Source organism: Camponotus vicinus, unplaced genomic scaffold (assembly GCF_025532165.1).
Source record: "Camponotus vicinus isolate PSW18456_S1 unplaced genomic scaffold, iyCamVici1.0 SCAF_9, whole genome shotgun sequence".
Lineage (NCBI taxonomy): Eukaryota > Metazoa > Arthropoda > Insecta > Hymenoptera > Formicidae > Camponotus > Camponotus vicinus.
In genome coordinates this window covers 6,524,568-6,550,758 of record NW_028141981.1, presented here as the reverse complement: position 1 = coordinate 6,550,758, position 26,191 = coordinate 6,524,568, and the positions used below count along the sequence as shown (strand labels likewise).

Genomic DNA, 26,191 nt, shown 5'->3' with positions numbered 1-26,191 from the left:
TACAATTTTTATTATTTATACTATATATGTATATGATACAATTTATTATATATTTTTATTGCGATATTTATGAGCAATAATTATTTCCTTAATGATGTTTGGATCTGAATATCTCCATTGTGCTCTTTATATTTCTTGCCAATTTAAATATTTATTCATTTAGTTCTCTCTCTTTCTCTCTAGGATTGAGAGCACGCAGTAATATAATACGTCGCATTATCGAATGATTCCAGAAAACCGTAATACATGAACTGTTTATGAATAATTAATATGAATATCAAGGAAAATAGAATATATTACGTACTTTGTAATGTTAAATATTTCATGACATCAGCGAATTAACTATCATCACTATTTGGCGCTTGCTTTTGCGGCATACTAGTCTGCTATTGTTTACATACAGTCGCTGTGTTGTCAATACGAATCGAACGAACGACATATATCGTCGTATTATCATTCGAAATATAGTCGTGACAAATACTAGCAAAGTCGCGATTTTTTAATAAATAATTAGCGGTTATCAATTTGCGTAATTCATTAATTTCTGCGATTATTGAGTTTTAATTTGATTCGTATATTATCGCTCGATGTTAGAATCAAATTGCCGATATTACTTTCAATTATTACCAAAACCTTGCAGATATAGAATAGATCGATTCCAAGTCAAACAATATTATATATTGCGGGGCATTTAATTAATGTATACAATCGTATCTATATATAACCACGTATTTTAATATCTCTTAACGTAATAAAAATTTGACCTTTATATATCGATGATTTGAAAGGCTATGATTTATTTGAAATCTACTACACGATTAGTCAATAAAGTAATATATAATAGCGATATATTTTTTAGATATTGTATTCTGCAGTTAATTTAAGCATTAATTTTTAGCTTTAATTTATGTACTTATTCACATTTATAACACAAGATAAAAATTAAATTAAAACAGGATAAAAATTAAATTCTAAAGCAAGAGTTCGTGTATAATTTATTAACAATAAAATTAGCACTGTCGCGGTGTGTAAATTTGGTTAAGCATTTTTATCGAGCATATCATAGCTTTGTGCGATTGTAAATTTTGCATTGTTCTTTCATCATAATGTTCTTTACTCGCAATATAATAAAGTGCGCGTCGCGTGTGATTAAGGTCGCAAGTGCCTTGTAAAATGCCGCGCGATTATCGTATTTTATTAATTAGAGCACATGCGAATTAACCGTATTTTCGTGAGTGAGTGCCATGAAGAAGCAACAAAAGATAAACAACTAAAGAGAAAGAAGCCCGGAACAACAGTAAAGTAAAACCATGGAGAGAAGTGAGTGATTTATTATTTATTATTTGTAAAACTAAAATATATTGCTACTAAAAATTAAAATATTACTCATTTATCTCTGCGATGGTAGTCCATTTTACATTATATAACACATATAAAATATATTCTGGAGTTTATTTTGAAGAAACCGCTTAATAATTAATATTTTTGTGTACACATAGTGATGCATATAAGTCACAATTTTAATATGAAGTTTAAGAGAAATTTGTAATTATTTAAATTATTTATATCAAAAATTAGATTTTTATTTATTGTATTTTATACAAATTTGTAACTAAAAGAATTTTTTTGTAAATGATATTATTTTTTATTAAATATTTATTTAAAGGATCTATTTAAAGATTGAATGAAAGATTCAATTACACGCGATAAAATTATTTTTCAGAATGTTGATTATTTCGGTCACTGCTTTAATTCATATATATTTGTCTTTTACAGATCAACGTTATGTACTACAACTGCATTATTCATATCGGTGAGTATTATAAATTACTTATTATTTTATAATAAAGACGTTTTCAATCTCTCAATTTTTCTTTTTAGAGTGGAGTGGATTATATAAACTAGCGCAGAAAACGAGCAAAATATAAGTTATCAAAGATTTCTTTAATATGCACATGTCAAATGAAAAGATAATAAATCACATATAAAAATATTATATAACCTAATCAATTAATATATCTAATAAAATATATTTCCATGCTTAATAATTGAATCTTCTATTCAATCTATTATTTACTATCTAATATATTTTATATTATTTAAAACTATTATCTAATATATTTTACATATGCCTGTTTTTATTTTCATTTTTAGTATATTCATTTATTGATAAACGTGATAATGTGAAACTAGATTTTATACCAAATTAACATTTTGTAGAGGAAAAGAAAAGAATTTTTTATAAAAATTATTTCAGAGTTATAAATCATTATACATATATATGTATGTGTATATATGTATACATGTATATGTAAACTCCATGAAAGCTGACTCCTCTATTAAATAATATTTTAAAAATAATCCGAAATAAAATCTAGTATATTTTATATGTATTAAAAGAGTAAAAACAAAATCACGCTCGCAAAGTAATTAATTTTACAAATAAAGAGTAAATTAAAATATTAATATTAATATTAAAATTATTAATTGCTTACCCCACAGTTGCTCCGCCGGTTAGGTTAGGCACAGCTGTCCGATGCTTTCCCAAGCTTCCTTCTTATCCTGCTCCTCCTTCTTCTCCTCCTCTCTTGTTCATCCTTGTAGTTGTGGCACTCACACAATATTCACTCGCGAGGCAGTTAAATCGCGCGATACTTTAAACGACACTCCCGATAAAACACACACTTTATTATATATTATAACGGAAGACAGAAAGACGGCTATCTAAAATCACGTGACCAAATTCACGTGATACATGTACGGCCAAATCCAAAAATCTAAATTATAAATGGATATTTCGTCTTTGGAACAAAATCTAACCGGACAGAAACAGTAAACATAACACTACATTAAATACAGAATTTCAAATAAGAAACTCTCTCTCTCTCTTTCTCCCTCTCTCTTTCCCTCTCTCTCTCTCTCTCTCTATCTTTCTTCTTTCTCTCACCTCTCTCTTACAATATTATTTTTCAAACAATTTTAGAAACGTCTGGTTTGATTTGTCAACCGGATACCGAATAAGACTTCTAAAAATCGGACGGTTGGTAACCCTAGATACATGTCGCGAAAATCTAATCTGTTTTTAATAAATAGTATACGTTTGCATCTTTAAAACAATTTTATTATTTCGCATCAAAATGTATTACGTATATGTACAGATGAATATAAATATGTAAGTTAAAATTTAAATGAAAAACATCTCCGGGAACTATACAGTATTCAAAAATATAATTGTCGATTTGTCGATTGTTCACACAGATTTTGAGGTCAAATAAATCTCGCGAAAATAAATACGCGCATTTTAACGGATTACAATAACAATACCGATTCCAATACTAAATATTCGATGATATGTGTATTTATCGTACTCTGGATGTGATGATTATAAGCACGAACTATATTTAAATTAATGAAAAGTTTAAAACACGATGCAAGATTCGAACCTAAGCGTATGAAAGAATAATTATAACCTAAATATCTGGGTAAAACATATTTATATCTATAATCCCTTATTATCTCAATACGAAGTATAAAATACTATTAATACTTCGTATTGAAGTAATAAAGGATTATAGATATAAATAGGCATTAGGAAGTATTAAGGCATTAGGAAGTATTAATCAGAAGAATTGTTCAATCACGGGAATCGCTAATTGCAAGAATTAATATCGTTAATTGTGAAAAATAATCCTGATGGATGGAAAAGTTCGCGCGTTATACTGCTTTGTTCGAGTCTCACGACGTAATGACAAGGACAAGGCCAAGGTATGTCAACAACAGCGCTCGGCGGTGATGCCAAAATGTCCACGCTAGCAACACGCAGCCGCGAGTGGAGGGGGTAACGATCATATGAGCGATTCATGTTTCCGTTACCCCCTCCATTCATGGTTGCGCGTTGTTAGCGTAGGCATTCTGATATCACTGGCGCTCGGTATGTGGCAAAATACGAAGGTCAAATAGTGCGCGGTCGACAATCAATTTGTTACGACGAAATATTAATACGCTCTACAAAATAGAATTATTCGGAACATTCTATTCTTTTCTTTTTTTCAATATTATATTAATTATTAATCAATAATCGATATATCAGTGGTGATGTGTGTGATACTGACTGTTCGTTATTTCGATTATGCGATTCGTATATTATTACGTGTTCTCAATCATATATTATTCGATTTTGTAAAAACAAAAACGATTAAATCTAAATGAAATCTAAATGAATTTAAATCTAAATGAAAAGAAACGCGAAATATATTTGAATTTTTCTCTCCGACCATATTTGAAGAAATAATTATTACCCGAAAACCTACATATTACAATAATATAATTTATAATCCTTCGTCGCTCCGATTTATCGCGTTATATTTCGAAATGCAATTATTTTACTTGACAATTAACGATTATAATTATGAATTCCTATATGATTGATTAACTTTTGCGATGAAAGATACATATAAATATGATAATTACTATTTATCAGAGTTTTATATTGTTCATCTACTTTAACGTCATTTGCCATTTTCGGATTGAGAACACATAATATACACAAATCGAATCAATCGTGAATCAAATAACGAAAAGTGGTAATTAAATCAATCATTAATTAGTAATTAATATGAAAGAATAAAATGTTTCCTATAGATTTATTTTAGGTAAATATTCCGTAGGAACAATGAATTAAATTCTTCGTCGACACATTTTCAAGTAGGAATTTATCAATTGTACGAGTTGATAATTGTTTTTAATAGTCACTTGCGCGATGAATATGGAGTAGAAAAGTAGCAATTCAAACCGCTGCGTCGTTGTATCATTAGCTCTCTAAATATGATTGCAACAAATATTATTAGGAAAGTGATTTCTTAAAAAATTAGTACAATTAAAAATTTATTTGACTGATTATAATTTCATTTGTAAATATATCGATAGAAAATTAAAATTGCGAATTATTATTTTATTTCAAATTTAAGATAATTATTTATTTATAATTAGATCTGAATCTGGCATGCCTATTTAAACTTTTCTCTTTATAAATAATATAATTAAATGTTTTTTTATTTAAATATAATTCATTCATAATCATTTCGAATCAAAAATATGAAGTAATTCGTCGAATAAATCAAGTAAGTAGAAAGCCGTGATATATCATTTATATAATAATATATAATAATATCTTTGTTTTGCGCGAATTATAAATACGAAACATATCACATATGCCGAGTTTCGATTATATGTTTTCAGACAATCTAATGCATTTTAATTAATAATTAACTCGAGTTGCATTATATCATATAATATTAAAGTCAAATCGTTAGTATCATTTTACATTTACACATTGCATTCAAATCTTTGTGTTTAATTATTAAGTACAGTCGTTATTAATTATGATATGTAATGTTGAGCGAATTATATATTTTCGAATTATTCTTCCAAAAATATGATAAAGTGCGCGTCGCGTGCAATTAGTGGGAGTGCCATACAAAATGTCGCGCATCATCGTATTCTATCAATTAGTATGCACGCGATCGTAATTAACTGCTTTCGCGAATGAGTGTGAGTGCCTTGAAAAAGCAACAAAACACAAACAAGAGAGGAAGAGGAGACATCGAATCACGGCGGAGCGACTGTATTGTAAGTAATTTACAATTTAATTTATTTAATTTAGGTTTAAAAATAATTGCTAGTTTATCTTCACATGATAGAAATTTATTTTATATCATTGTGTATAAAACATAATGTACATAAAATATTTTAGATTTTATTTTCTAAAGTATATTTAAAATGATTAATGAAATATTTATAATAAATATATATACATACATAATATAATATATATTTATAAAAAAAATACTCAATAGATTATATATAAAATTTAACATTTAGTTAAGATTAATTTTGTATAAATATTAATTAGTACTTAATATTAAAAAGTTATGAGTGTGTTAGTATTATATTTTGGTGCTACAATATATATTGAAATTTTTGAAGTATTATCAAAATTTTATTTTTATTTTTTTAATTTTACTTTTATCATAAATAATTTTTTTGGAATATATGTATATATATGTAATAAAATATTTTACTTTAGCGATGTGTGTGACACTTTGATATTTATAAAGATTTGTTTCTCGAATAAGAAGACACATATTGTATTTCGATTAATATTTAAAATATATCTATGTTCTCTTATTCATGGAAATTCATATATTTCTTTTGAGGACAGGATAATCTTTGGTATAATAATAGTAATGTTCACTTGTGGGTTGTAAACGACTATTAATGGTAATGGTCATATAAAGAATGTATTATTGGAATTAAATACTCGCGCGAAGAAGGCAGTCGAATGAGCTCTCTGAGAATTTTCCGATTATTGGGGAATTAATATATCATCCGTCTACTTCAGATAAATGAAATTCTGCGACTCGAGTATAACCTGTGTGTAAAAACATTGGATAATATTTATATATATTTACTTTATATGAGATAAATACATTTATTTATTGCATAAATCACAATATTAGATGAAACTTGAGTCAGATGCAGTGTATATATGTGTATTAAATTAATATAAAATATATTTCAGTAATAAACTCTAAGCACGTAAAATATATATATATATACACAACAATATTTAGATGAAAATTATTTCTCGAAATTATGCCCAATTAATTTTACGTGCTTAGAGTTTATTATTGAAATATATTTTATATTAATTTAATATATATATATATATATATATATATATATATATATATCGTTATACAAATTAAAATTAGTGAATGTATCCTAAATATATCACAAAAGTTCTCTTTCTATTCTCCCCCTTCCTCTCTCTCCTTTTCGTCTAACTTTCTATATTTTATATTTAAATTATATAATTCTATAAATTTTACTGCAAAGCAGGCAAAAGGTCTTTTTGTCACCTAAAATAAACTTTATAAGATAAAATATCAATAATATACTACATTTTTCAAAAACGTAGGAAAAATTTTTTTCCAATTTTCCTCTGTCGAAACAATTTCAGCGAATTCTTTAACAGTATAATCAGTTTTGCATTTCAATAGTACCAATGTACGTAACGAGTTCTGCAGTATAGTCGGTTATTACATATGTATCAGTTTCCATTTCAATATATATCAGGAAACAATTTTGTCACGAATCTCCGAGGCGCAGATATTTTAAAAAATGAAGTGAAACGGAAGAGACTATTTTACGAATCGATTATATTAATTTATTAGAAAAGATTTTTTTATGTATAAAAAGAACATTTACGCTAAAAATCATCGTCTAATTATACGTCTAATTATCATATGACAATCTAATTGTGCAATAAGTCATATTTAATATATTTATGCATCTGATTATAAAACAGGCTTGATGCATATCTAGTAAGACATACTGCATCAACATCAAAGTGAATAGTATAACTATGTTTACCATCTACACGGCAGAAAGAGCTTTATTTACATGTTATTAAGCCACCTAAATGTAATTAGATGTAAATGTAATTGGCCGTAGCTATTTTATTATACTACAAAATTACTGTCGCGTGTTTTACAGTAATCCGTGTGGAAATCTAATACTTTTTTTCGTAAAAAAGTTTCGATAAAAGTGATATTTCTTTAATTAAAGGATATTCAATTTACAATAAAATAAATACCATTATTTAATAGTACTAAAAGAATCGATTGTAATGCCTCAACTTAAGCGATCTCGAGTTGTCAAATGAATATTTAAGTCGAATTGGCGACGTATCAAATGAATACCTAATTTTAAAAAAATCTCAGCTGTTTGAAATGAAAAATGGGGAAATATAAAGAGATAAAGTTTATATATTATATATATTATATATATGAGTACATATACTATTGAAAAATAACAATTTTAGAAATTTTAATAATATTAGTAAAAAGTAAAAAGATTCTACTATTATTCTCTTACAATTCTGCTGATGTCAATGCTTCTGTCAATTCGCGAAGTATGAAACAGTAAATAGATATAATTAACAAAACATTTCAGGTTATATTTTGTTACAAATCTTTAATGTTTTTTGAATAAAATAAAACATATTTTTATATTTAATTCAATTATTTTGATATAGTGTTTTCCGTTCACTTTTTAGTGCATACGACTATTGATTAAGTTATTAAATCTCAAAATTATTGATTAAATAATAGTAAAAAGTTTGAAACACGTCAGTAATATAGTAAAAGAATATTTACAGAACGTTTTATACAACAGTATTCAAAATAACTATATAATAAGTTTTACTTGTATATAAAGTACAGTCGAAAAGCTTCAACATGCTTGTTTTTTTAATATGAACCCTCGATATCGATGCAGCAGTGATGTATTTCATTTAGGAAGTTTGCAGTCATTTTGATCGAAACGTGCGCATATTTCCAATATTCCATTTATACAACTTCCGAAAACTTGCGGGATAGGAAAAAACTGCAAACTACATTGAAATATCCCAGAAATAAACTTATCTTACATTATTAATTTTTAACGTTACTCAATGCATTGCATAATTTAAAATATATGTGAACATTATGAATATTAAAAAAGTATTTTCCTTTCTCTCTCTTTCCCTTTTTTTCTTTTGAGAATTATTTATCGTGGAATCACAATTATTTCACTTCGTGAATTAAAAACTGCCTAAGAAGTGGTTATTGACTGATTCTTTCTTAAGTTAAATTAATTGCGCTCTTTTTACAAAATATTTCAATAATGTGACTGTCGATTTTTTTATATTATCATCAAGTAATATGAAAATACAAGATTATATTAAACGAATTATATGAAATTGTCTGTTTAATATCTTTATTGAAAATTATCGCAGTTGAATTATTGTAATATTCTCGTACCAACGAGGAAATATTTAAAAATTAATATCTATATTTATCTTTAAATGTCGAATATTAAATTTTTAGTATCAATATATATTTTTCTAAATCACGGATATAATTCTTGTTAGAGATATATTCTAAATTCAACAATATTATATTATATTCAGTCAACGTTAAAAAATTCAATTTTAAATAATAAAATAATAATAAAACTGAACTATTCTCTCGCGATTATTCATGTTTCATCATATTCCGCCGTATCGTAAGAACAGAAATTTTTTTGAAATATATTACAATTTTGCGTAAAGAATTATTATATATATATATAATAATTTTAAATATTTAAATAGATATAATTGATTGTTTTTGAAAAGTTGTTTAATTTAGAAAAATACTGTTCGAAACACATGTAGTTTTGAAGCATCTCACATGTTGCAACATATGATACATGAGAGACGTCTCGATTTTCAACCAGAGATCATCACGGCTACACGAAATATCCGCGCGAATGCATCCAATTCTGCAGCAGATCGCTGCATTCGTTGACTAAAGGAGATATAAAGGGCATCAGACATATGCAGATTATAGAACATATCGATCGTTCATTTATACGGTTTCATAGCGGTCTGCCTGCATGCGGCATTCTCCGGAATGTAATCGTTTCTCTCTTTTTCTTTTTCACATACATTCATTCACACACTCTCTCTCTCTCTCTCTCTCTCTCTCTCTTTCTCTCTCTCTCTCTCTATATATATATATATATATATATATAACACTCTCGTTTCTCCTCTTTCTTCATCCTTTGCGACCTCCACCTATTTTCGTATACCAAAAAATTGGCTTGTCGCCACGAACCTCCCGATCGCTCGACAAAACCGCCGTGGCTGTCATCCGCCGCCGATTACGTCGATTACATCATGCGTCTCTTATGCCGCTTCACTGTATCAAAAATATATTCGTTGTGCGATTTCATACGAAAACATTTCGCGGAAGATCGCCTATTCTATTTCGTACGATTATTTCAACAGCTTCTCGCTCATCTCGTGTAGATTTCGCAAGAAATCTTTTTTTTTAGAAACAGTTTTGGGATCTGCTGAGGATCAATACTTTTGTTCGTCTGCAGCTTCCCAATCGGCAAACGCTAGAAACTCGAAAAGAGAGATTTACTTGGCCACTACTTCGAAGGGTTCATTTTATGCGCTCGTTCGAGAAGCGGTGACCGTGACTCATAGATAATTCTACCGCAACCGATGTAAGCTAATGCATATGTTACATTCAGATCATTCTGTTATCACGGAGAAGTGAAGCAAGATTTCCAACTTTGTGGGGGACAATAATTAAAATTATATCAAATTTAAATTATATTAATATTATTGAAGCTAAGAATCTTGATTGCAGATGTTATTCAAACATCGGATTTTTTATCGAATTGTTGTATGTACGAACTTTTTATAAACTCTTCAAAAATTAATAATTCGTGAATATATAAATATATGAATCAAAATTTGAAATCGTTATAATTTCTTCAATTTTTCATTACATAATTAGGTTTTTATATACAGATATATTTATTGTAGGATTGTTTAATCATATCATAAAAAGTCTCTTATTTTGAGACATAAGATTAGAAGTATGTTTGATATTATTTACTTAACCATATAAAAATATTATAGTTCTCTAGTGAAACTATCACAGCATATCGTATCATAAAATTAGAACATAATTTTATTTTAATATAAAGGAACAATTCCGATGTCTCTCATTTTTATTATGTTAAATTATAAAATAATAATTACTATTATATAAAGTAACAATTAACTGCAATGTACAACACATAAAATAAACTACATATTTAATATTCTGCTTATATTAGAAAAATTCATAATACACATTTGTTCTTACTTAACTATTTATTCCGCTTATTTACATGATTACTCTTTCATTGATAAACTTTCCATACAGTCCGCATAATTATTATCTTTAGCTATATTGAGATATAATTTATGTTTGCGCAGTAATGAATGAGATTAATATTATAATATATATTCTATTATATGTATATATATACATAATTCATATATGCAGTTCTCAATTAAGCAATTATACTAAATCTACAAAGGAAATTTTTAAAAAATGTGTACACAACATAATTTATTTTCATGAATTAATAGATTTTATGATATGCTGCATTATCTATTAGATGAGGAAAGTTATTCTCTATTTACTTGGATTAAATGCAATGTTTAAGTACCTTTTATTTGCCAGTGGAATTAATATTGCACAAATTGATTATTACGTGACATTTACAATAAACAAAAATTCTACACAACATACACACACACACACATATATATATAATATTGTATCAATTTATCAATGTAATCAGCAATCCTCGTAATTTTTGCTAGCAATTTTCTAAGTATTTAATTTGTTATTACGCTTGGAAGCAAAGAAACTACGACAAATACGTCGATATTTTTATTAAAGAAACGTGATTTTAAAAGAGTCTCGCAGATGAAGAAAACTGCATTTTAGATCTGAAACTTGGTATATATTTTTTATCAATTTAATTCACTTTTTTATCAGACGGGAGGGGAGAGAGCTAAAAGGATATATATATAAAGTTCTTTTTCAATAAAGAGACTTTACTAGTTTTTTATGAAAGCCAATAAAGAATCGACAAACTACTTCTCCTGAGGAAATTTCATTCGAAACTATTTCCATTATTCCTCTAAATCTTAAAATTTTATTCGTATCGATCATATAAATTTATACAGCAGGTTTCACATGTAATTCATGTAACATAAGTGTCTTAACAAGACATAATTTTTGAATTTCGAGTTTTCTACATGTATACTGTCTGCAACAGTCACCGTGTGTATGTTCAATGCGCATGTATTTTTCAGTTGTGTTCATTAATGATTTTTTCATTGGAGATAAAGGTGTTGCTCCTGCTTTGCGCCACAATTTTAAGCTCGTTGCCTCGAATAGCGAAATCGCGTGAGGATTATCATGAAGGTAATTCGCGTGTGGCGTTATCTATGTCCCCAATAATGTCCGTACCTAAAGCATTCATAAATGTAATGGACATCAGAAAATTGTTTTTTTTTACGTTTCATCAAGGAGCAGCAAATTTGTAACTGTCCGTATGGTTTATAATCACAAACATACACATTTCGTTGATGTGTGCATAACATCACATACCATGATCAATGTAAAAGTTTATATATATGTACATGTATATATATTTATGTTATTCATCTAAATAAATAATAACACCTGGAAATATCACAATTTGCTTGTGTGAACCGTATTATCCATAATTTCAATTTACAACGAAATTTAAATATTATAAATTTATGTTTTAAATCAAAGAAAGAGAGAGAGAGAGAGAGAGAGAGAGAGAGAGAGAAAGAAAGAGAGATTTTCGTACTAATAAAAGTAAAATTAATTTCGGTATTAATGAAAATCAGAAAATAATTTTCTACTAGCTTTTTCATAGCCATTTAAAAATAAAGTAATATATCGCGATAAATTTTTATATAATAACTCATTTCATTTTTCATTTTCACCGGTTTTATTTATATTAGCTGCAAGGTAATAAATAGAAAATGAAATAATTGAAAGAAAAAATAGTGCAAATATATTTTTCAGAAAATTGAAAAACTGAAAAGTACAGGAATAGAGAATATGGTAACCATGCTAATTTCATCATCATATATATATTTATCATTCCTGGTTATTTTTTGTGTAGTTTTGAAATGCTGTAAAATAACTTTCTTTCAATTTTCATTAATGACTATGATTTCTACTGCTGCGTTCTACTTACTATATATAAAATTTGCAGAAAAATGGCATGTTATTTAATAATACGTACTTCAACTATACATATAAATATTCGCCAATATAGATAATTTATCAATATAATTATACATTAAAGATTAAATTTTTATCTTTAATGAACGTATAAATACTTTATTTTTCTTCAATATGTAATTCTACAATTAAGTTGTGTATTTGTTATCAACTTGTAGCGATTCTCACAATATCCATCTGCAAAATAATAGTATGTATTATGTAATAGTACGCATTATCATATTTATATGTCAAGGCTCTTATTATGATTTTGCTTAATAAAGCTTGTGTTGTCGTATTGCACATGTGTGAATATAATTACTTAATTTAAATACAATTATGTATAAAGTCAATAATATTATCGATAGTCTAGCTAATATTATATATCGAATACACTTAGCTAATAATATTAGTTAAATATTCGATAATATTATCAAACATTAATTTCGATAATACTAACAAACATTAATTTCAGTTCTCTAAGTAACTGCAAGTAATTTAATATGCATAACATATCTTTGTATGCGAATTTGATAAAATTTTTATAATTGTAATTAAATAATAATCGGATATTTTTGTCTGCTTCATAAAAAAATATCAATTTTTCGATGATGACAAATATTTAATGATATACATGTGTTTGTGATATAAAAAATATCTTATAATGAAACATTTATAATGAAAATCTAGATACTTTTCGCATTAATTGTGTTAAGATTGATATATTAATAAGAGAGATAATAATTTTATATAATTTTTTCGAAAAACAAATCTCGTGCGTGCAAAAATAAAGCGAATCGACAAATTTTTAATCACGATGATATATTCAATTATTTTTAATAATTTAACAGACACGATAAATATACATTATTCAACTCATTTTAGTGCATTCGAAATTTAGCATTTTCTTGAGTCTTGATTGAAATTTCTCCTCTCATTAGGAATATAAGTGCTCGAGCGAATAATCACAATTGCAATGAACGCGGTCGTATGACTTGATTAGCTTCCCTGCCGTAACGTCAGAGTATAGATCTCCTTCCCTCGTTTAACTTCTTGAAGCAATGAAAGCACTCGACATTTCAACTTCACGAATGTGTACGTCCGATCGACGGACCAGGAGCGATTTGGACGCGAGCCAATCTGCGTGATGCTGCATCTGCATTTCGTGGACGCGAAAATAGCATAGCTATTTTCTAGCAAAGCCCTCTAATTTTTATCTATGCTTGACAGTCGAAGCTCCGTGATTCGCGCAATGTTTTCCGGAAACGGAATGATACATTATACACACGTCGTATTGGCATTTTATAATGTATACATGTCATATATATAAATACGACTAAAATGAATAATTGCATTCTGAATGAATACGTTTAGATTCAAAATAATAGAACGTCTCCGATAAACGATCTGTAGATATGACAAAAATAAAACGCATCAAATAATTAATTAATTTATAAATATGTTATAAAAACTTGCACAAATGAACGTATAAATGAACAATTTTAAAATATAAAAGCACTCATAAATTTTTATTCATTATTAAACTAAAAATTAATCTCTTACTTATAGACAAAAATATATTAATTGAAAATTAAAACAAAATTAAAATTAAAAGAAAAAGTCTTACATTTATTGATGTAATCTATAATCTTACGTACAGAATTCTAAAGTTTTATCTAAAACACAATAATCTAAAAAAAAACTTTTTAATATCTTATATAGTCGATTTTCGCCTTCTTATTTCTTCTTTGAATTCATAAATCTTCATTTGTTTCTATTATTGATATGATCATTGTGCATTTTCAGTATTTTCACAAAATAGATAATAGAAAAAAGAAAATAACCATTTCTTTTTTTATCGATTTAAAAAAAAGAAAGAGAGACAGAAAGATCTCTTTGTTGCATTCTACTGTACTCGCTAAGAATAAGCCATATATACTATTCTCATAATACATGATCCAAAGGAAAACATTTTCCACCTAAAGGAAAACATTCTCTCACAAGTCGGCACTATTTTTCGTATGACTACTATTCGTATATCTCAATTTCGTAGTTTTAATGTCACATTATAATAACACGTAGTTTTAATGTCATATTATAATAGCACGCTAAATATAATAAATTGTATTACAGAGAAGTCAATTAAATTTGTACACCCTCTAAAATTTATTCCAGCATCACTTATCAAATTATTCAGGTTACTTAATTATTCCATATACATTCAACGCGATACGCTGATGTAACAAGGAGCCATAAATGGTTTAATAAAATGGTTTAATAAAATATAATATATGTTCGGCCTTGATGATATAATATTGATAAGACAGACTTTCGCAATCCATAGAAAATTTACTAAAGTAAAGCAACTTTGTTTAAATTATTATATTATTAAATTTATATTAAATAATATTAAATTTATTATTATACTAAATTATTATATTGAAAAATTTAAAAATCTTCCTCAGAAGCTTAAAAATCTAAAGATTGTCAAAAAAATTCGATCAATTTGTATTTTTTTTTTTGTAAGAAATTAATTTATTTCCAATTGGGAAAGCGTACGTCATAATTTGATTAAACGTCATAACATGTTATTCTTTTATTTTTACGATAATTTTGCGGAATATTTTCTTCATTATTGGTAAAGAAATATAAAAATAATTTAATATTGCAGGAAAATAATTTAAAAATATAAAAATTTAATATTTAATAATTTAAATACGATATATATTTTGTTATATATAATTGGTAATTTAAGAAAATTAATTTAAAAAATGCGTGGATCTTCAATAATCCAATTGTCAATGCAAGATAAAAAACCTTGAGTTATAGTAATAAAAATATTACGCGTATTTTAATAACGAAGGTTAGAATGGTCATATTGTAAGAATAAATAGTTTGCCGGCCAGACCGATGTACCAATTAGATTTGCAAGAAACTCATTAAAACGTTAACGATTTCATGGCCAGACGGGAGGACTTAAGCAAATTGTCGCGCAAAGGACCGTGCAATGCACTAACTTATTTAACCTCTAATTGAATGCGGAACACACCTTTTCAGTGCGTGCATGTGTCATTTCTCTAGGTATTCGCATGCTGATGAAATTTGCACGCTAGAAGAAAAATTTGCATTCGACGACTGACGATTGCGATTCGATTCAACATTTTCGTAACGCGAGACTTCTCCTCTCTCTTTGAGATGTGCTTTTAATAAAAGCTCGCTTGCCATCGATCGCAGTATATCGGTAACACACACGACGTTACGCTACGGTACACAGCGTCGACATATTGAAGTCTACCGCAACTTTATTCGATTTATCTGAAATATTAACGCGCGCGCATCTCGGTTTTCTGATTCCGGAAATCCCGCAGCCACCGACGAATTGATATAATCGCGACTTGGCAACAACTTCTCGAGTACCGCGGTGCACCATTTGGAATCGGAAATCGCTGGATGGAAAGAAATACTGCAATGAGAGATGGAACGATGGCTTAAATTGCGACTTTCCAAGACATTAGATACGCATGAGTTGAGCAAGTGCAAGAAACCAAAAAGGCACATATTTCTCCGATCGTTATAATAATATATATCGTTAATATATCTGATCTGCGAAGTAGTACAGCTTCCGTTTGGGTTGACGGATCATATTTGGAGAGATGCGCTCTCACACTAATATATATTTTTAACAGTATTTATAAAATTATGCAAACATCTACAAAGTATATCGGATCACACACGCGCAGAGAAATACTATAGCAATACCATAGTGAAAGCATCACGCAAAAGTTTCGTAATAACGTCATGGGGTCGTGGAAAGATCGAACGCGCGAGACTATTCGAGTCACGCGCTGTTACACGTGCATAATTTTCTTTGTAATATCCTATCGAATTCCGGTCAGTTCCAATATCCTCTCTCAGTGAAACATAACTGACAGAACTTGAGATTACTATCAGTACTATTGGGATTGGTCGAATTGTATCCGCGTCAAGACTTCAATAATCCTGCGAAAGTTGACGAGTTAACTGAGAGTCAAACATTAATTGTAAAAGTTGTTGTAAGAGTCTATATAAGAGTCTATATAATCACAGAAAAGCTAGTAATTTATAACGAGAGTTTACATTATTTATGATCATTACGTAATTTATTATCAAGTGTTTAAAATATTACTGTGATTCGAATAAGCCTGAATATATAAATACTCAGAAAAATATTTTACGAGTTCAACACTAAGCCTGAAATGCACGAGAGACAAAATAAAAGGAATATTTATATTATAAGTAGAAAAAATTTTTTATATTAATTATAAATTAAATGTTATTTGGTGTGAAAACTTTTCGTGAAACGTGTCTTGCTCAATTTGTATTTTAAGAAACATCTCTTTTATTGTAACATTTTTGCAAATACGATGATTGATGTACGGTTTTTCGTGCTGCGGTTACTACGCTACTTCTAGACTTGGCGTTACCGTATAATTTCCGTCATGTATCCTTTTACTCTACGTCAACGACCGGTTCCCAACAGCTGCCTATGTCGTTTGTAAGATCAAAGAGGTCTCTAACACGAAATATGTCTTCACTCGAGCTATATATTACGTATTTTAAATTAATAAGTTCTTTGAATTTTTTTATTATATTACGGATTTAATATACATAATATGTTTTCTATTATATAATACACATGAATATAATGAATACATATATGGTGGTTGTTCTATATATACGATACATTTAAGCGATTGTGAGAATTATTGTCAACATCGAAGAACAGAATTTTAAACGAAATATTAATCTTGAATGTTTTCGCGCGTGAATTGTGATGTACTTGCAAACATTTTTGGATTATTCAAACAACAGCCATCACAAATTTATAAATAAAAATACTTGCAATTATTTGTAAAAATTTTTTACATTATTTAAAACATATAAATGCGTTTTGCATTTTCATTTTGAAATTCATTAATTAATCTTAAGATTATTTGATTTGTTGTATGTTAAAAACTAATCTCGCGTATAAAGTAAGTTGTTTTCCTCGTTTTTAATTAAAAACATTATTCCATTCCAGTAGTTCTGTTCTCGAAGGAACGCAGTATCATTTAAATTCAGAGTAACGTTATATTAAATTCAGATCAGTATCAGCGCTCTTCTAAATAGCTCCGTAAAATGGATGGAGGTACCTGCTGAATACGCGACAACAAGCGGAAAACGTAGTACAGTTTATAATACTGAAACAAGGATATACTGGTTGTGGAGGATCGAAAAATCGTTCTGCTCTTTAATGGCGGTTCATCGGCGGTAACCGGTGGTGCAATATCTGCCGATTGACTCCGAAATAAAACGACTTTTCTGCCATTCGGCAAATGGCATTTGGCTCACACGTTATTCCCACGAGTAAACTAGTTGTCGGGCGTATTCGCCAACCCCTAGTTCGATATCTTTCTCTCTCTCTCTCTCTCTTTCTTCCCCTCTTTTTTTCTCTTTTTCTTTCTTTCTCTGTCTTTCCCTTCATGTAATGTGTACGCACCGTTACGGCTTCACGCATCATATACGCGGTTGATCTGTGGAAAGAATTTGATATATCGCGACGGCTGCAACGATGCGGTTTTCTGACACCATTTTTTCCCCTGTGTATTTTTTTCCTCTGATCACTGTATCTTTATTTCTTCATCACGAAGTATAGCATTACAGGTAGATAATGCCATTTTCGTCATGATTTTAGAACATATATAGCATGTTTAAATCGTACCCTCATTTTAATAATGGATCAATAATTATAAATAAATTAAAAAAGCAATAAGATTTTGAGATATCATATTTATATATCAAAGTAAGCCACATAACCGACAAAACTATTTTATTGATACCTATACAAGAGAAAATGCCTTTCTAAAACGAATTTAAACTTCATATATTTCACGGTTGAAATATCAATCTCGATTTGAAGTTCGCAATTTTAATTTCGATACTTGACATTGACAAGTGGCTGTAAAATGCAGTTTCTCTAATTATGCGCAATATGAAATTCGCAAAAAAAAATTTTGACCGGCCTTAGCACAACAAAACTATTTCACCATTATGACTTTTGTAGATTCTTGTTTCACACCATGCTAACTTTCATTTGCTCTTATAAGCTCAAGCATAAAATTTTATTATTGTCTTGCTTTCCTCGCGTATAAAACAAATGCAATAATCCCGTAAAATTACCAACTAATTGCTAAAGTTGGGAATTACTAACTAAAATCAAGCCGCGAAGAGTACTTATCTGACGAGAGTTGTCTCGTGTTAATATTGTGAATCGATTATTTACAAATTCCGTTAAACTTACAACAATTTACAAAACGAAATCAACTCGAGACGTTCGAGTAATTAATGTTTGCAACTGACTTTTCAAGAATAATGCAACTTCCACTTGTTTGCATTGTGCAGAAATTATTCGCTGTGCACTTGCGCAATTATTATAGTGTACATTTAACCAAATATTCATGTTGCATTGTAATTAATATGCTTGATTTTCGTTAGAAAAATTTTGTCAAAAGAAATTACAAACAAATCAGAAATATTTTTCCATTATATACATATAGAGCATAAAAAACATTTCAGGCATTTGTGCTAACAAAAATTCCAAAAATAAAAAATAAAATTAATTGATCGCAATGAAAATGAAGAATAGTATTTATTCCGAAGGAACCAAACAATTGAACAGAGATCACATAAAATTTGTTACAAATATTGTTTTAAATTTTTATTAAATTATTTTAATAAATTCAATCTATGTAAATGAAGATATTCGTCGACTATTTAGTAACTTTTCTTAATTGTCACACACATGTATTTTGACAATATATAGTGATATATATTTGCATATTTCATACATATCCGAAAATATAGATGGAAAATATATATTCTTTTTGCTACATTTTCAATAGTATTATATATTCAATAATATATATCGAACAATGAAAAAAACGATACCCATTGGTCACACTCTCTGCATTGATAACTACGTACGAAAAAAATATTGCAGGTTCAACGCAATTTATATTGGCAACTATGATTTATTATATACGAATCTAAGCGCGTATCTGTCAGAGCCCAATCTGGCAGTCCAATCGTTTTAATCTGAAATTTCGGTGAGCACGGTTCTTCTCGCGCGTCGCGAGATGTATTTCTACTCCATTATTGAGCAAAAGATTATATTATATGACCCAGATATGCTTAAACTAAAATGAGTTGGAAGGCACAGAAAATCCTTATTCGAAAGTAGATGTAGCAAATTATCTTGATATTTTAACAATGATATTGCGAGACAAAAGATAGAAATATATTTTCGCGAATAAAAGAAAAAGGAATAATAATGGAAAATGTCAAGACAAATTGCACCAGTCTGAGTAAGCGACATTATATAAATTTTTAATGCATGATATTTATAAATAAATGGATTTAAAATAATAGATGTATACTTATTTACAGAATAAGGACGTGAGAGAGAAAATTTTTAATTAATGCCAGAGAAACTTTTCTATTAGCAGTGCGATAAAGTATCGTTAATTAACCGTGTTAAGCGTATTTTTATATGAAAGTAATTTAAATCGACCACACTGGCAATTTATTGGTTGAAAATGTATCACAATGTTTCGACCATGGGTTTTGGTCCTTATCAAGTGAACTAAAATTATTACACATAATATAAACAGTAAATAAATTACAATAAAATGTGAACAAAAAAATGGAAAAAATTATATACATACAGTATCTTAGGTAACTAATACATGGTGAGAAATAAAGAAATCACTGTGTCAAAATTCAGTCATGTCAACCTCTCGATCCAACACAAAGAGAAAGACTAAACCACCTTTATTAGTCTATCATAAATATTGTTTAAACTTTCAGTGTCCTTTTGTAAGTTAACAGTGTTGTCAAACTTTTTGATGAAAAACATTTCAGCAATTTCTCTCTTTCTCACATGTCTCTCATTGTGCAGAATAACCGGTGTTGACCAATCGAAGTCATGATTAAGTTCTAATTTATGTTTGCTAACCACAGAAAGATTGCTTTCGTGCAATTTAATGTTGTTGCAATGTTCTTTGACGCGAGTGCCTAAATGTCTTTTTGTTTGGCCAATATATGACATATTACAAATTTTACAGTCTAACTTGTAAACAACTTCAGTCCTGCTATTAATAGGCAATCTATCTTTTCCACGTTTAATTAATCATGACTTCGATTGGTCAACACCGGTTATTCTGCACAATGAGAGACATGTGAGAAAGAGAGAAATTGCTGAAATGTTTTTCATCAAAAAGTTTGACAACACTGTTAACTTACAAAAGGACACTGAAAGTTTAAACAATATTTATGATAGACTAATAAAGGTGGTTTAGTCTTTCTCTTTGTGTTGGATCGAGAGGTTGATATGACTGAATTTTCACAGTGATTTCTTTATTTCTCACCATGTATTAGTTACCTAAGATACTGTATGTATATAATTTTTTCCATTTTTTTGTTCACATTTTATTGTAATTTATTTACTGTTTATATTATGTGTAATAATTTTAGTTCACTTGATAAGGACCAAAACCCATGGTCGAAACATTGTGATACATTTTCAACCAATAAATTGCCAGTGTGGTCGATTTAAATTACTTTCATTTATTTTATCTACTGGCGACGTTCAAGAATTTATCCGTATTTTTATACATACATAGATTATACGAAACGCAATTTACTTGCTTACACTAGAAACAATAATGTGTTGTCATCTAGTCATGATATTTATTGAGAATACACAGCATAATGCTGTTGCATAATAATTAACTTACTTATAGATTTTCTTAGAGTAATGAGAAAATAACAAGCTTAGTTTAGAAGATCGCTTCAGCTCGAACATAAAAGTTTATGCACGTTATATATAACGTCAATATAACGTCAAATATATGGATTTCAACTGGAGCAATACACTGACAGTCATAGAACCAAACCGCCGTCGATGCTCAACGTCAAGCATTCTCGACGAGAATTTTGATGTTATGTTTCGTATTGCTCGATATCGTTCCATATATATATATATAATATATATGTATAGTATAGTCTGAACTATCATCGTCAAAATCCTCCCTTTTATTGATAATGTTAATGGTAATCTAATTGCTTACAATTTAATTTATTAATCTTCTTTTCGTCTAAAATCGCTGTAGTTGCTAGCTCATTTAAATTTTATCTCTAAAATATTTTAACATTTAAAAGCAAAAATCTCATATAATAAGAAATTAAAATCGAAATTAGCTTGAATTAAGATAGTAAGAACAATGTCAATCAAATGATGATTAATATGTAATAGGAAGTAATTTAACATGATGTTTCGTGTGATGTGTGTAAATCTTGATGCCATTCTGTGATGCCAAACGCTATGGCAAGTAAATATTCTAATATCTCAGAGATATCTGTTATCTCATACCTCTTTAGATTATATCATATTACATTAGATACTTTAATTTATATTAGATTTTAGTAGAATCAAAGCGGAGTCAAAGAGTGTATATTAAATTAGAGGTTTCCTGTAAGTATTACAATTGATATCGTTTTTGTAACAATTATTATCGCCATTTATTTTCTAACGCATTCTGTTTGACTACGATATTTTACTAGCTTTGACATCTTCTCATTTTCTAAGAGATTTCGCGTTATCTATGTCGTATGACGTAACACACAGTTCACGAAACTTTGATCTTCTTCCGTTAATAGCATTTTTGATGAAACCTGACACGATGCACATTTAGAAGAGCACTTCTATGAATACGAGAAGCTTGATCATGAATCGTGGCGCGTTGCTTGTACTCGATTGAAAAGGAGCGTCATATATAGATCCACTTCTGTTGGTAATCTTGAACGAATTCTTTTTTTCTGTCCACTTCACCGATAAATTTGCGGGATTTAGTATGGTTAGGTTATTTCTCTTGCTCTAATTTCTAAAAAGCATTGCAATAATATAATAATTTCTTTTTTCCGTTTCATCAAAAATATAATTCCACTACAGAATTTCGAAATATATCTGGTAAATCTACTTCTGTCTAATACAAAATATTTAATTTTATAAATACATTGCTGTCAGTGATAAATATAGAATGTAACAAAAGATCATAAATCTCGATCAATTTTGTATATTTTTATATTTTTTTCTTCTTCATAGTTGTTTATGCATATTATTACTTTCTTACTTATTATGTCATGTTAATGCAAGTCTAAGATAAAAATAGCACTAATGCTGTAATTTCGATGTATGAATGTACTATATTTGCACTATATTTTTGTCTATTTTCTTGATTATTTTATACTCATACATAGAGTTACTATTACTATTATTATTTTCCGTATACTTAACAATTTACGTGTAATTTAAAATAAAGATGTTCGTTTTTTAACTCGTCTTTCAATTATTAAAAGTTATCGGAAAATTAAGAATCAAATATTGATTAGAACTGATTTCTCACTTTATCTTTAGAAAGTTCTTTTTACTTAAAATATATTCAATGCATTAAATATGTCGTATAAAGATTTTCTACAAAGATAGCATAAGCGGCTTCTTGGAGGAAGATAAGTATATCTGGGATTAAAAGAACGGATGGGGTAACCAGCATGAGATAGCTCCTACTCAACGTAGAAACTCTTTCCACGGCCCGCGTTCTCACTTTTCTAGCAGCTGCTCTCTAATCCACGCCGTTGCACGCGGAAGTGAAGAATAATCCTGCTACTTTTCTCTGTAATGATGTAAATTACAAATACACTCGATAATGTCATTTATTGTTAGCTGTAAAAAAAAAGTTAAATGACTCAAAGCAACAATCTTTTGAGTGTGTTTTTGAATTATATCGCAATTTAAATCATCGAATTATCGAATCATAGATGATGAATGTACTATAATTTAACACAGTTCAATTCTTTGGATAATGCGACAGTAATATTATGATATAACTTCGAAAATTAGATTATTTCTCTATATGTGACTCCATTTCCTTTCACTAAGAATAGTCGTATTCAATTTCATTGTATTATAATTTGCGATGAGGAAATACGGAACCGCGCGAGACTAAATTATTATTTATTATTCATTGAATTTCTAGTTGCCCGACCATTGTGCGGATTCCGTAATGAGGTAGCGGAAAAAGAATTTTTATAATGAAAAGAACGAAAGAGGGCAAGCGTGGTAAAACATTTCCAAGTGTCTAGTTTTGCTCTTTTGTTGTCCAGACATTACTAATACATATATTATAGCTCTAAACTTCAACTATGTTATTATATTTACACACATTATACATCTACGTATGTATATTCTACTTATATTATATTTACATAATATCTACATACTATACTATATCCACATAACACGTGAGAGAGAAAATATATGAAATCAAATATATTCCTTGTCGCCAATCATACAATCACAAATTTTTTCCTCTTGTTCTATGTAGATACAACTCTGACGCATATAAAATAAATAATTGAATTGTCGAGAAATATATGACTATCTAACAGTGAAAAAAAACAATCAAACGATGATATATATCACTGTAACTATCGCGTAAATCTAGAAAAAAATTCGATAAACCGCTCACACATTTTTCAGATTAGAGATGTAGATAAGTATGCGTACTTGCGCGAACGCTGGCTGTTGTGAAACGCTTAGTTTGTGAAGTTTAATCAAATTTAATTGCCCGTTTCCTATGCAGACATACGTTAGCGTTGGCGAGGAATACACGCGGTGTACCGAAGTCCGGTTGAATCTGCGGTTTTCTCACGAGAGAAGCTTTAACATTAAAACAGCTAAAATGGTTGCTTCAGCCACTAAGTGTATAATTAGCTTGAATTTTTTGCAATTAATATTAATCATGCAACTTGTGTGTATGAAATAGTTTTTGCGTTCTACGAAAATTCTTTTTTTTTATTCTTATAACGTATGGAAAATGGAAGTTATTCTCTTAAATATCCGCCAATATATTTATTAGATTGTTTAAAAAAATTCCTACTTGCGCGGTGCAAGCGGTAAAATTGTAAAGGCAAATAGATTGTGACAATTTTATTATTTATTATCGCAGCAAGGTGCATCGATACAAGAAGATATTAAAATACGACGATAATGTAAATATTATTATGTCTCGAATGCTTTTTTTCCTCATCTAGATTGTAAAAATAATTATTGAACTTATAACGGCGATAATTATTGAACTTATTCTAACGTACAGAATATATAGTTTGAGCGATCTCATTAGTCGGTCTAAAACAACAGACACAAGAAAAAAAAGTTTTGGCTTAAGCTTTTTTTTACAATGTCATTTTATATGTCATCGAAATCGTGTTATCAATCACAACTGTCATCCCTGTCTAAATCCGATGAATCCGCTAATCAAGAGAGAATTCTCGAGGAAGCAACTTTACACTGTTAGCTTACACTGCTGTGGAAAAGCTTACGATAACTCGACGACTTCGTATTTGCTCGATGTTGTTGCCAACGCTCGAGTGGCGCTTAACCGACAACTTAGAGTGGAAAAGTTTCCCGTGTCGTGGACGTTTTGGTGCGAAGGATTATTGCAGATTTCAGACGCGTCCTAACAGCTCGCAACAAAGCACAAATACCCTACTCCCTTCCTCCCCGAAAATAAATTTCTATTTTTTTCGCTCACGAAAGTTACAAAAGTACAAGGTAACTCGATGGCTTGTCAGGTTACAGAAGAGAGCGGCTATCGGCCAAATCCTGCTGGTTCCTGGTAACGCGAACAGACGTACTTGATGCAAACGCTGTTATTCAACGATGATCGATGAGTACGGGCATTTTTCTCGGCTACCCGATAGACTTGGTCGAGAGCAGACTAGCGAGAAAGTCGAGTGTCTATCGGTATCACGTCTCTCAGCAAGTCGTCGATGTTTTTGTTACAAGTTTTTTTTTTTTTAATAGATGTGATCGGTCAACAGTATCGAGCGTATGCAAAATTAAGGGATGGTTATTATAGCAAAAATTTTGGTTGAATAAAAAATAATTGAGCATGATGGACAAATGACAGGAAATGTATTATCAAGAATCAATAAAACCTCAATTTTTTATTTGAAATTATTTTCAATCCAGAAGATGAACATTTTTGATAAAAGTATTTTTAGCAAAAAAGTCACAATGCTCTGAAATTTCATCGATGCGAGTTTGAAATGAATGAAAAGAAGATATTCTTTTATCGAAAAATTACAGTGACTTCAATCATTTATTGCGACGTTTTTGAGCAGAGAGCCGAATCGTTGAATTCTTCATTTACGAAATGCAATTGCGTGAAGCGCATTCGTATAGAAGTTTGCAACCGAGAGCTGACCACGAACACAAACAAATGTTAAAATAATACTGAACTTTACAAGAATAGATTAAACGATGGGGTGTAAATGGCATGGTAAAATTCGCCGCACAGTTCGCCACGAATGGTCAGCGGTGAGTGTGTTCTGCGCACCAAGACAAATAGACG

General features: G+C 29.1%; 2 protein-coding genes across 12 annotated transcripts in view; one reads left to right on the top strand and one right to left on the bottom strand.

Annotated features, from left to right (window-relative positions):
* The window catches only part of LOC145977468 (neuropeptide CCHamide-2 receptor), a 158,498-nt gene extending 155,496 nt beyond the window's left edge, over positions 1 to 3,002 (bottom strand). Inside the window, exon 1 of the mRNA XM_083109509.1 lies at positions 2,496 to 3,002. The gene's annotated coding sequence lies outside the window, so the exon portion shown is untranslated. The remainder of the gene's footprint in view (positions 1 to 2,495) is intronic.
* Nrm (neuromusculin) overlaps positions 1 to 26,191 on the top strand; it is a 176,515-nt gene that overhangs the window by 57,278 nt on the left and 93,046 nt on the right. Inside the window, exon 2 of one of the 11 annotated variants that reach the window (XM_083109499.1) lies at positions 1,777 to 1,813. The exons of the other annotated variants lie outside the window; for them this stretch is intronic. Within the exon in view, the coding sequence (XP_082965625.1) occupies positions 1,786 to 1,813 (28 nt within the window). The 5' untranslated portion in view covers positions 1,777 to 1,785. The remainder of the gene's footprint in view (positions 1 to 1,776; positions 1,814 to 26,191) is intronic. 11 annotated transcript variants of the gene reach the window in all.